Here is a 12965-nt window from a genome sequence, read left to right on the forward strand (position 1 = left end):
CATGCATAGGACTGAGAGTAATGTGGATGATACCGAAGCAAGAGTAGATTTCTTGAACTTGTATGTTGGGATTGGGAGGCTATACTGGACTGTAAATGGAATGGAAAATTATATTTGCTGAAAAAAAAGAAAGAAAACATGACGATGGTACACATTTGCATGTTTTCCCCCCCATTTCCTTCTCCTCCCCTTTCAGACCAAGGAAGCCGAGTGTCCGTGTTTCTCATCGGAACTGAAATCCGGTATTTTATCTTGCGTCATCAAAGTGTGTTTGCATGTGACTATTTTGGTGTATGCTCTCTGGAGACCAGGAGCATTGCCTATGGAACTTAAACACAAACAAACACCAAAATGGCTCGATTTCCACAAAAAGATAGCGCTGTAAGGACATAAGTTGCGCATCGCCACGGCCGAACTATTCCGCTCGTGTCGACTCTGAACTTGGGTCACCTTTCAGACATGCCTTCGCTCGTGTGGTTTTCGGGGCAGTGCGGTTGCGGCGGGTGTGACTGGGTGTATGTTTCTCTTGCATCGGTGTCTGCTTCGGTTGGGGGGGTCTCTGTGTTGGAGAGTGCTCAGTTGCGAATATTTTAACAGTAAGAAATGTGACAGCGGCACATCCCAATACAGTTGAGGTGAGAATGAATGTCACTCACTGTCCCCTTCTCTCGCCGGAGCAAAACCAGAGGTGACTGCAGTTGCCCGAGTACCTGTCTGTCGTGATGATCCTCTGGACTTGTTACGTGCAGCCTCCGTGGATCCTGGGAGTCATTTCTATCTTTCGTTCTTTCGTTCCCTCCATTTTCCTGCTGTCTATTTTGGTCAACTAGTGGCCCGTTCCCACAGTGCTGCTGTTCCCATGGTTATCGCCGCGGAGATAGCGAAGGGGGGGTGGGGGGTGATTGGGGCGGTGGCGTTGGGCTTGATGGAGAGCGGTAAAGACAGCGTTGCTCTGTTCCAAGGGATTGGGGACTCTGTGGCTGGAGAGGGGAGATTGGGGGGAGGGGGGGTGTTCAATGGCTATGGTGGGGGTGAATGGAGGGTAAGGGGTCCAGACCGTGTGTGTGTGTGTGTGTGTGTGTGTGTGTGTGTGTGTGTGTGTGTGTGTGTGTGTGAACGTGTGTGATATGTAGCTCCCATGAACTTCACAGGTGGCCCACGAGGATTCAAGATCCCCGCGATGCAATGTTTTGAATTGAATTACCAGTTGTTGACAGGCTTTGTGCACCATCCGTGAAATTGGCATCAATCATATTCGGTAGGAACGATACAGTCCACTTTATAATTAGATGACCATATGAGGTCAAAATTCATCTTACCCTTTGTTCACACCGCTACAGTCTCATTTTTCAAGACTTGTATTTATTTTTATTTTTGCATCATGTACACACATTTACACATTTGAATGCAAATTTTTGGAGTCTGCTTGAACAAATTCTGAAATTGTGGTTAAGGGCTGTTAATTTAACAGACTGCGTTTACACAAGTCTGTCACGAGCTTTCTCTGTTAAAACAAATTATTGACATAATATTAACATGATATTGACATTCAACTACTTGGTGTCATGGAGGGCGCTGCAAAGAGAGATCATCTCATGTCTTGACTTCGGTCTCCTTAAACGTCACTCTTTGATTCTGCATTTTGCAGAATGTTACATCACGTTGGTGTTGAATGGAAAACTCGGCTGCCCAAAATGATTATTTTTGAGTAAATAACACACAAAAAACTTTGGAGGGAGTTAACAAACACTGTTATTAAAGAGAGCCCACCAATACTTTAGACTGGCTAATGACGTAAAAATAGGAAATTGACCAAATTTGGAAATATGATGTTTCCACCTACCAGCAACAACAAAAAGTATACTTAGACATTGAAAAAAAAAATGTTGTGACCTCTTTCCATTACTTCATGCTTGCTCACTCGTGCATCTACCGCGGCCGTGTCATCCTGAAGGGGGATCCTCCATCTGTGATCCCTTCTCAAGGTTTCTTCCGTTTTCCCAAATGGATTTTCTGGGAGTTTTTCCTTGCCCGGATGGAGGGGCGGAGGGGGGGTTAGACCAGGGGATGTTGTCAATCTCTGTAAACTGTGGGCTTGTGAAGATCTTTGAGCCTCTTGTAATTGAGTCCTATATAAACTTGACTTAACTTGACATGCAACAAGTATAGACACTTTTTTTCCCCCCAGAAATTAAAACATTAGTTTGACCACTGCTTGTTTGTTTATCTACAGTTACTGTATGTTTCACTGTTATGGCAATACAGGAAAAATATGAAGAACTTTGGGCCTTGAGCTTATATATAGTGAACCCTTGCGCGTAAGAACGAAGGTGAGGTGACGAAGGTGGCACAGGAAGTTGAGAGAAAGGCTAGGTTGCCTGAAGCGACCTCCAGGGCAAGGACGAGTGAAAGGATGGGAGCAAGCCCGCATTGGGAGGGAAGGAGGAGTGTGGAGGGGAGGGGGTGGGGGAGAGTGTGGGGCTCAGAAAGAGGGTTGGATTCAGTTCCCACACTTCTAATTACTGTGTCACTGGAGACTGAAAGGGGACTGCCCCTGGCCCGAGGGAATTCGCTGGGGCCGTTTGCGGAGAGGCAGAAGCGTCGCAGGGAAATCAGGAATAGTCGAATTAAAGCGTGCGTGTGCAAGGCAGACAAAAATCTCTCCATCCTCCCCTCTCTTGCTTTTACCTGGCCGCATTCGCACTTGGGGTGATTTATTCTGCTGGAAGCCTCACTCTCTTGGTTTTTACGCACATACCCCAATCACTCACCTCATTTCTCCCTAACCCTCCTTTCGCTCCTCCAGCTCCGTTCCGTCTTTGCCTGCTGTCTTTGTTCATGATGGCGTACCGTCACCCGTCTTCAACCCCCCTACGTACTCCCTTTTCAAGCTCCTCTCTGCCTCCCGCCTAAAGCTGCGTGTCCCCCTCCTGCGTCTCTTGTTGACATGGGCAAGTCGCCCTTAAACACTTTGATGTGAGTTTGAACTCGCGTGCACGCACGAACCCACTGATGTCTTATCCCGCATGATTATTGCCACTTAACCTCGCGTTCCTCCCTCTTTTATGTGCCTTTATCTCGCCTTTCCATAGTCAGTGCACCTTTGCTTTCATCCCGATAACATATTTGATGTCAACAAGACAAATGGCCTGCGTGGGGAGGCCGGACTTTGAAAACAGCCCCGTTCAGATGTGAATCAAGGAATTATGCCTTTACCTAAAAAAAAAAAATTGGACTTTGAAAACAACCCCCGTTCAGATGTGAATCAAGGAATTATGACTTTACCTAAAAAAAAAAAAGGCAGCCGTGGATATGAAGAATATAGATACTGTCTACCTGGACGGCTTTTACTGATGTCTTTCACATTTCCAAATAGTGGACACTTGCCAAACAGCATGTCCCCGGTCTCGTCTTATGGTGACCTTCCATGTCCTCAAGACCGAGCGGCTCTGCTTGCGGCAGCCGCTATCGTCAATATTTACAGTCTCGGATGAGTCATTCAACATTACAATAACATTCCCCGCGTGCCTCGGCATCAGGAACCGATGAGAACAAAGTAAAAGTCGGGGGCGCTCCAGGGTGAGCCGCGCGGCCGCGCTGATATACGGGATTCTGCCGGTGGCTCTCCCAAGACGAGCCTTATTGTTTCTGTATAAGTGCGCGTATGTGATGTTCACGCTGCTTGCTTCAGGTTGACGGTTTTAGAGTGCGGGGGTCGTGACGGTTTCAGAGCGTGGTGTCTGCGCATGTCATGGGGGGGAGCAATGGGTGTCGCAGCATCAACAACCTTACATTAGCTCAGGAATGAGGAGGCTCCACTTGTAAAACAGTAACGTGCCAACCATCGCATGTCATCTGCTACCCATTTGCAGTGCCAGCCTTCAATTTCCACTCGTTTTTTTTTTTCCATTTTCACCCATAATGCCAAAAGCTACCCATCAATAGAGTAAGGGCGGTTGTCTAATCCAGCTTTGTATGCATTTTTATCCCTCCTCAAAACACATTGCCGAGCGAACGGCATTGTCAATGGACCTTTTCAGCGCCCTGCTTTTTTCCTGAGCTGCTTGTCTTAGGACTGGCCTCAGCTATCTGGCATCTGAAGAGGGAAGAAAGAGTGCTCAGAGAAGTAGAGAAAGGAGGAGGTTAGAGGTGAGGGACAACCAGAGAGAAGTGGCGAGGGAGATTGAAGGGAACCCTGGAAGGGGGTAGATGAAGCTCTAAGCGAGACATAGAGCAAGAGAGACAACATAGGTCCACTTGGAGAGAGAGAGCGAGAGGGAAAGAGGTTGGGGTTGAAGGTCGAGTGGGGAGAAAACAGAATTAACTGACTATGCCAAGATGAGGGAAAGCATTGGTGCTATTTGTGTGACGGCCAGACTGTTATCTTCTCTTCGATCAACCGTTATCATCTCCTGCACATGTTTGAGCTCCAATAAAAAGGGGCTGGGAGAGAAGGAAGACGAGGAAGAAATCTTGTCCATTGTCCAAGTTCCATTTTTTTGCCTGTTTTTGCCTCATAGCTATCAAAAGATTGAACATAGCATATATTTGATTTTGCAAAATGTTGCGCTTTGCACCACAGCCCAAAAATATGCATCACTGGGAATGTTCAGAATGACTTTTATGGTTGTTATATCTTTATTTTTACATATGTCCAGTTTATGCATTGATTGTGTGCGTGCGTGCGTGCGTGCGTGCGTGCGTGCGTGTGTGTGTGTGTGTGCGTGTGCGTGTGCGTGCGTGTGTGCGTGCAAGCGAGTTGAGTCAGAAGAAGGAGTGTGTGATGTCAAGTCCAGACAAGCTCTGCTGTGGTCCAAGTTCAGGGTGCCGTCAGGTGGTCGTGGTTAGTTACCAGAGCTGCTAATTACGCCAGACGCGGCATCTCAGACACTGCCCAGATCCCCTCAGAATCATGTGGGAAACGTGTCCACGGGATGTTTTCCCGTAGTTTCCATCCAGCTTTAGTGGAGTGTGGACGACTCAATATTTTCACGCAGAGAATTTACATTTGGCACTTATGCTGAATTTGCCTAGCTTCCGCATCGGAATGTGAAGCTCAAGTGGCCAAAAATTGTCCTCAAAAAAGACTTCTGTTACTGAAGTAAAAAGGCATTAGTAGTATTAGTAGCCACTGACCCTGAAAGGGTTAAAGCAAACTGTTTTTTTTTTGTTTTTTTTTTTTGTTTGTTTTTTTCGGAACGACATGAAATGTTGCAGGTAACATGAAGAGAGAAACTAAACTGTTACAGCCTGCAAATTTAAAACAAAAATGACTATGAGGCCAATGTGACTGTTTGGTTTACACAGTGTGATCCAATAAAAATAAAAATATTTCTGTTTACCGCTTGACAGACATGTTTGGTTCCAGTTTAAGTCTGGTGTTGATTACGGCCACTTCCAAAACCACAGTATTTATTTTCTTAGTTCAAACAACTTTAAAGTGCCACTTTTTTTTTCTCCCAGAAACACAGGCTAAGATCCTGACATCCTCTATCATGTTATTGGCGCTACCTTCACACCGCAGTAAAAATGAGTCCCAGGTCTCCCCCCCCCCCACCCCCCTTCTCCCTCTTCATTTGTGACTTTTTCTTGGCAATGCCAGAAGCACAAACCGCACGATATCTGAGCTTTTCCAGATCGGATGTGGGTCACTTCAACATGTGGTCTTCAAGTTGCTCTTTAAATGCCTCGAAAGACAAGTGTGACTTGTAAAGAGATGTGACCCGACTTTAGAAAGGGCGAACGGATTTTCAGTCGACGAAGTTCAATGAAGTTTTATGCTTGCTTGTTGAGTATTTTTTTGTTCATGTGTTAAGAATTCACTACCTTGCCATCAAAATGGTACTTGAATGTTCTTTTTGTAAGTCAACAAACAAAATGATGTTAGGCCTCGAATGCTAAGTGTCCCTTAAGTCATACAATTTGAAGGTCAGCCATTATTTTCAGAAAAAATGTGCTTCTAAAATCAAATTTGACGTCACGCAAGGCCGTGTTCACAACGTTGCATTTCCGCAGTGTTGTCTTGTGAGACTCCAAATGCTGAGCTCTGTCTGCAGATTGTAGTCCGATTTGAACACGTTGCAGACAAAGGTCACTTTCGTGGCCGATTATAAGTTGTCTTGAAGCGTGATCCCGGTTGGCAAGTGACATCATCGAATCCCCTTTATGCTAACCACTGGCTCATGTCACTTGGACATTCCCGGCGGTGTGAATACAAATAAAAATAAGCCCTCGAAGGCTTGTGTTTTTCTTGAGGAACCTCCGCCGCAGCGGGTAGTTCCTCTCAAACCAACCCTCCCGAGTTCCTCGGAACTCTCTGGTTGTAAAACACCTCATATTGTACACAGCGTGTGCCGATTGTATTTTGAATGTATTTCAATGGTAAATGCTAAAATTTGGTCAGCCTCTTTCAGCGGATTTTGAAGTGTGCTTGTCAATCTTTTTTGCAGTGCGCCATATATTCGCATTTAGAAGGAACTTATGAACCTCTGTCGTTTTTTTTTAATTCATCAATGTCAAAGACTGCAAAACATGTCACATCTCATTTCTATGTGGCATGAACCCTTTTTCCGGATAGCGTCTACTACAGGGGACAGCTTATCATGTTGTCAGGTTAAAGGGTGCATGAAAGGGTTAAAGTTATGTACTTTTCATAAATATTGTACACATGCGTGAGACCGCAGCACTCTTGGACAGCGGCGTTTAGTGTTCTTAACTTTTCCCTGGACTCCAAAGTCATCCCAATGGAAAAAGGCAACATTTTCAAAGGGAAACGATGGTGCACTTACTTTCTCCCCACTTTACGCGTCTTCTCTCCCAGTTCCCACGCTGCCCCTTACCTGACGTGCTACAGTTTGAATCCAATTCACCGACACGCAATTGGCTGCCCGGAGCATGTGACCTACATCGGCCCTAAAAAGTGCCGCCTTTTTAGATTGGTGTAGGATTTTCCCATGGGAGCTGCCTGCGGAGTCAGCGCACAGTATCACACTTTAGATGGCCTTTGTTGTCACAGCAAGAAGCATTCTTTCTCTTGCACGGCCACACGGAGTGTGAGAATGCCCGAGGTTCCCTGGAAAACACTGAAGGAACAAAAGAAGGAGCCGACGTGTCGCAAGTGTCCAAAATTAGAAGAAAAAAAAAAGTGCAATTAAAAAGCAAAGTTCTTATTGAATGTTTTGCCGTCCTTTTGATCTCGTCAAGTCTGTCATTTTGATGCCTGCTAATTGAAATGAGCATTGTGGTTAGAAGCCGAAACATCGCCCCGTGTTGCTCAAGCCGGGCATCCGGCGTGCCCCTTTTTACGAGTGTTGGTTTTAAAGCATGAGTAGATCACAAGCGACAAGAAGTCAAAGCTTCGACGATTGAAGTGCTCACACGATACAGAGCGACTGATGGTCACGACTCGGTTTCTCCGTTCGTGTTGTCGCTCTTTCACTTCGGCCCCTGCGGCTCATTCAGAACTTCTGAAAACAACAAGAGGATTTGTGTCCACGTTTTGTAACATAATTTCTGTTGGTTGTTAATCTGCTTTGTGTCGTTGCAATTATATGTATTCTTTTTTTTTTTTTTTTTTGGGCTGATATAGACACGGCAGATTGTTATTTGTACAACAATAATGTACAGCCACCTTTGGATCTTTGTACAATCACCTATGCACATGTTTGGCATTAATTCCGCTCTTTCTAAAAAAAAATACATTTAAAAAAAAAAAGTCCAGCAGTTAAATATATTGATGTGGAAAGTCTAGTCTTCATGTGCTTCGGCCAGCCAAAAGCAGCACCAAAAAAAAAAAATCATCCGGTCTCAGGCAGTGAGATGGAAGCATTGCCATCTGTATTTATTTAAACACAAACCACCCACTTTGACTGCATTCATTTTGCACTTGATTTCCATTTTTGAACCCCGAATTCATTGAAAGCGCTCCACAAATCTGTCCGTACCGACTAATCACCCCGTGTGTGTGCCTTGCCGTCCGCTTTCACAGCATACCTGCACTTGTCGCTGTGTTTGGATGAATCAGGAAAAAGATTTCCATGCAGGTTGCGTGTGTGCCTGCCTGTGCGTGGCTTAGCCTTGAGAGTTCATTGCAGGTTCTGGCTTGCTCCGCTCTGGGAAACTTTTGAGCTGAGCAAATAGCCCTCTGTTTTTCTGGCTGCCGCCTCGCTCGTATATGTGAGCTGCGGGAGTTCAAATGCGCGCGGTTTTTGCACGCACCGCGAGTGTTTTGTCTGTGCCGGTGGAATTTTCTTTCTGCAAATGCATGTTTTCCGTGTGTGTGTGTGAGCGTGAAGGCGGCGTAACAGGAGGGATGAGTCTCATTCCCACAGACAAGACAGAAGCTAACACCCTCAGCCTCTTCCCACACCTCCACTGTCTAGCCGCTCGACCCGTGTCTTGACCTCAGTCACCACAGAGGCAAACACGGCTCGCCTTTAAGCCAGGGACGGCGAAGCCACAGCCCGTGGGCCATTTAGTTGCCAGTGAGAGTGTAAAGCGGAAAATCGGCACCTCCAGAGCCATGATCCTCAGTCGGAAAAGGGTTGGAGTGCCCTGTCCGAGTCGGGATGAGGTCCTCCGCCAAGTGCCCGTTGAGTCATGGCTAATACTTTTACTTGAGTGAGATGTGTTGAATGGGGTTTGATTTAAAGCCCCCTGCACTTAAGTGGAATATTTGTTTGCTGGGTGGAGCTCAGGTGTGTCGACAAGGCTTTTAGCACTCGCACGTTGTCAGGATGGCCAACAGACAAGTGTGTGTCTGTGAGTGTGAGCCGGTGTGTGTATGTGCGCGCGCTCGTGCGAACGTTGGTTCGGGGGCCGTCAAACGAGAGGTCACGAATGTCCTGCTGGGGAGGATGGGTGTCCTCCACTGTCGAGGATCGGATGGCACGGACGTGTGAACGTTACAGAGGCGTCGACGCTCTTCCCGCACACACACACACACACACACACTCCCATCGATCGGATCTGTGTTGCTCCTTTCCCACCAAAGCAACGAGGTGGGAAAAATGTCTGCTTCTTGGACGCCCGCCAATACAAGTTGTGAGACAATTCACTTGTCAGTTTAGCCAAAACAAAAAGCGAAGATCATCTTTTGGCATGTGTATTGAAAGCACTGTTCCACGTAATACGGTCTTATTAAACGTCACCGGTAGCAACACCTTTTATGTCATGAACGAATTGCAAACATTGCTACAGGTGTATTTTTTTCCTTTTTGTATAACAAAATTAGTTCTCAGAGGTTAACTAACTCCTGGTGTATATTTTTCAACTTTTTTTTTTAATACAGGCGTGTAACAGTGATCAGTATGTGGCACTTCCCAGACAAGACATGATCAGGATGCTTAAACAGAAAGGTAAGTCAAGCACCGCTAAGCTAGCATACTATTATGCTAATGTGTGTATACATGTTGCTTGTTTTCAATTGTTTTGCTTCGTTCTTTGTTTTTGAAGGATTTCTGCAGGCGACCTACACGTCACCGACACCACCAGAGGAGGAGCCGCTTTATCTTGAACTCCCCAGGTATGGTCCTCAATGTAAATGGGCCTCCCTGTCAGATCTGAACCCCGTGACTCTGAGCTTTCCCGGGGGGGCGCCCATACAGCTGCACACAGTCCCACCAACCTTGGTGCCCAGGGTACCACACTACTTTGTCTGTACCCGGTGTGGAAAGGTATTCTGGGAGGGCTCTCACTTTGGACGCGTTCTCTCCATGTTTAAGGGGGTCATGCACATCACAGATGAAGATGCACAATAAACAATTTTAAAAACTAAATGTAAAAATACAATTAAAAAAAAAAAAACACCAAACATTATTGGATGGGTGATACTGATAGGAAGTTGCCTAAAGCAACACAAAAAAAAAAAGCGACCTGATTTCTCATTTTTTTAAATTGTTTTTATCTTACCTAGCAAGCATCCACAAGCATCTTACCTAGGTTAAAATGTAAACATGTATCATCACATTTCTGCAAGCATTTTTTGTTTGTTTGTTGAGACTTTAAATTGGAGTGAACCAAACATTTGTATCACAATTTGATGTGTTCGATGTTCCTTAAAAAGAAATGATGTCACTTAAATGGAAACCTTGAAAACACTCAGCATGTTATCGATGACATCGAAGTTTGCTTGAACTTTGAAGTCCAATTGTTTCTGTCATGATTTTTATTTCTTTTAATTTCTCTATTTAAGAAGCTGAGCAAAAGCAGGTCTTATTTTGTACTTTTTAACATCGGCTCTCTGGGTTTATCTTAAGAATTGTAGAACTGTACATTCAATATTTGTTAATAAAACCCTGTGATTCTTTGAATTGAATGTTTGCAAAATTGTGAGAATACCAACCCTGCTGGTGTTTTCTACACCCAAAAAAAAAAAAAAAGAAAGGTTGATGCCACACAGGTGTAACATGAACAACTTGGGGTATGGGGGGCCGGCTGGATTCTGACCTGAAAGAGTACGCCCCACACGTCCGGTAAGAATTCCTTCACATTTCATCTCTTAACCTCTTTTCCTCTCTTCGTAAATCCTTCATTGATTTTGCGCTTGCCCCTCGACTGTTTTTAAGAGATCCAAATACATTTCGCTCACTCGTAAAATACAACTATCCTTAAAGCTTGGCAGGTGTCCACTTTCCTTGATTGATGGCTCGCATTCAAAAAAAAAAAATTCACAGTGATTTCCTTGAGGCATGTTGTGCTGGGACTCATTAATGTGTTTGTCAATCACACATGACTGACTGTTCTGAATCATCCTACATTCCATTCAGTTTGCGGAACTGACAGTTGAGGAACTCCCTCTTGAATGTCACCGAATGCCATCTTGCGAATTGCGTAACTTCAAGACATTCGCTCTCCGCAGATTGAGGCTTTGTCGGTCGTGGTAAGATTACACCATGCACAATGCAGGTGTCTGTCGGGACTTTGTAAGGCATTGTGTCTTTTGAAGGATAATAGAGGGGATCTGTTCATTGCGGGTGTCGCGGAAACGGACCTTGCTTCTTTCTATGTGGGGTATTGAACGTAGAATTTAACAAGAAACTGTTGCGCACAAAGGGGACAAAGTCCCAAGTCTGACGTTCTGGAATTGTGTCGACACAATTACGTTTAACTTGATATCTTGTTAGGTGCTGCTGTTTTAAAATAAACACTGCTGTACAATATATTTTGGATCACTAAACATGAGGATGACCATAGAACTAGACGGGACCAACTTTGTCCAAATGACTCGACTGATCGGAATCGATGCCAACTGATTGAAATGATTATGATGCGCACTGCCCGACGCCCCGTACCGCCTGCGTTCAGGCGGCCACGGTGCCATGCGTCTTTGTGCTCGGCTCCTCCGCCTTTGAAACCGAAGCACGCAGCCGCTTCTCATCTCGCCTCGACTCTCTGCCGAACTTGCCACTTTCTTTCCAGGCAGAAGCTCCTGCCTCGAGAGTGAACTCCTGCCTGTGCACCGAGCGCCATCTCTGCCGCAGCGCCATGTTATTTGATCCTTGCTCTTTCTTTGCTGGGAAGAAAAGCTCGCCTCTTTCCCACGCTCCGAGGACACGTGGTGTCCGGAATGAATTGGATGCAGAAGGCCCTCCCTCCACAGTACCACGTCACCTCCTTTCTCTCTCTCTCTCTCTCTCTCTCTCTCTCTCTCTCTCTTGCACTACACACACTAGCGGGTTCTTCAGGCTTTTCAGCAAGAATGCCACTGTTACCAATGTGAGGGTGTTTTATTTTTAACTGAGATTTTTACATGACAGTTTTACACGTATTTCCTCCACGGGTTTTCCTGTCTCCTCGTTTTTTTGTGGGGGGGCTGCATGCATGCATACCGTCTCCACCCTCTCCCGGGACCCCCCCCCCCCCCCCCCCCCCCCCCCCCCCCAAGGGTCACGGCAAACCTCGGCCTTGCGCAGCGAGTTGCCCTGCTCCGTCCGGCCCGTGCGTTTACAACGTGTCACCTCGGGCTCCGGGCTCTTTGTCTTGACTCTGGAAAAAGCACGCCTTGTTTATCAACACCATTTTGATCCAATGGAGATAGGGCTCCAGTAATAGAACCGCAATTGACTTCTGCGATCATTCTAAAAGTTCATTCCACCATGGATGATTTAGTAGTCCCAATTATACGATAATAACTGTTTGAACCCAATCATTCTTTTGTTACTTCCCAAAGTATTGTTTATCTGGTTTTGGCCGCTTCCCAGAGAATTATTCCGAAGAATTAAACGGAAGAAACGCTGAAACATTTTGCTGCTGCGGTCTGCGCAAATGTTTTCCAAGTGTCCACACGCACTGAAGCCAAGTTCTGATGGTGGACAGATGTTCCCGATTTTCCGCAAGTTCTCCTCCATTCACCAAGTCAAAGAGAGAGGCTGAAAAACACACACATAAACATAAGCAAAACACATGTAGATCCAAATCCCATTGACACACAAAAAAAAAAAAATCATGAGCTGCGTTCCACTTTTGAAGTACAATACGTGTGCACTCTTGCAGGTCAGTGACGGCGGCAAAAAGGAATACACATCTGTTTCTGAATACGACCTAAAAAGATCTGAGTCAAATTCTCACCACATTGATTGGAGTGAGTCAGAGCTTTGTGTTTGAACGTTTGCAGCTGTGGGAACAAACAATAAAGAAGCTCACCGACACCTGCAGACGCGCCCATGAAAATGCATTGCTGAATCACATTCAGGTTTGATACCTCTGCAAATTTTTACGTTGAGTACATTGGCAATGCCTTAAAGGCATGCTTGGATAAATACCTGACTGACTTTCATCCCATCAGAATACCCTTTGGGATGAAGTGGAACCTTACAATTGTTCTTTTGGATGAATCGACACAGACTCCAAATGGACTTGTACCCCATTTTTCTCCCTTACCCCCACCTTCTCTCTCTCTCTCTCTCTCTCTCTCTCTCTCTCTCTCTCTCTCTCTCTCTGCTTTATCCCCACACAGGCGTGTTTGT

The 12965-nt window shown here is 45.6% G+C and overlaps 1 protein-coding gene across 3 annotated transcripts in view; it reads left to right on the top strand.

The window, feature by feature from the left end:
* Positions 1-9771, top strand: part of exd3 (exonuclease 3'-5' domain containing 3) — a 30632-nt gene extending 20861 nt beyond the window's left edge. For all 3 annotated transcript variants that reach the window (XM_019891098.1, XM_019890268.1, XM_019891955.1), the window contains exons 20-21: positions 9290-9356; positions 9454-9771. In XM_019891098.1, the coding sequence (XP_019746657.1) occupies positions 9290-9356; positions 9454-9758 (372 nt within the window). In that variant the 3' untranslated portion in view covers positions 9759-9771. The remainder of the gene's footprint in view (positions 1-9289; positions 9357-9453) is intronic.
* Positions 9772-12965: the final 3194 nt, after the last annotated feature.

This window comes from Hippocampus comes, unplaced genomic scaffold (assembly GCF_001891065.2).
Source record: "Hippocampus comes isolate QL1 unplaced genomic scaffold, H_comes_QL1_v1.1 scaffold65, whole genome shotgun sequence".
In the NCBI taxonomy this organism is placed as follows: domain Eukaryota; kingdom Metazoa; phylum Chordata; class Actinopteri; order Syngnathiformes; family Syngnathidae; genus Hippocampus; species Hippocampus comes.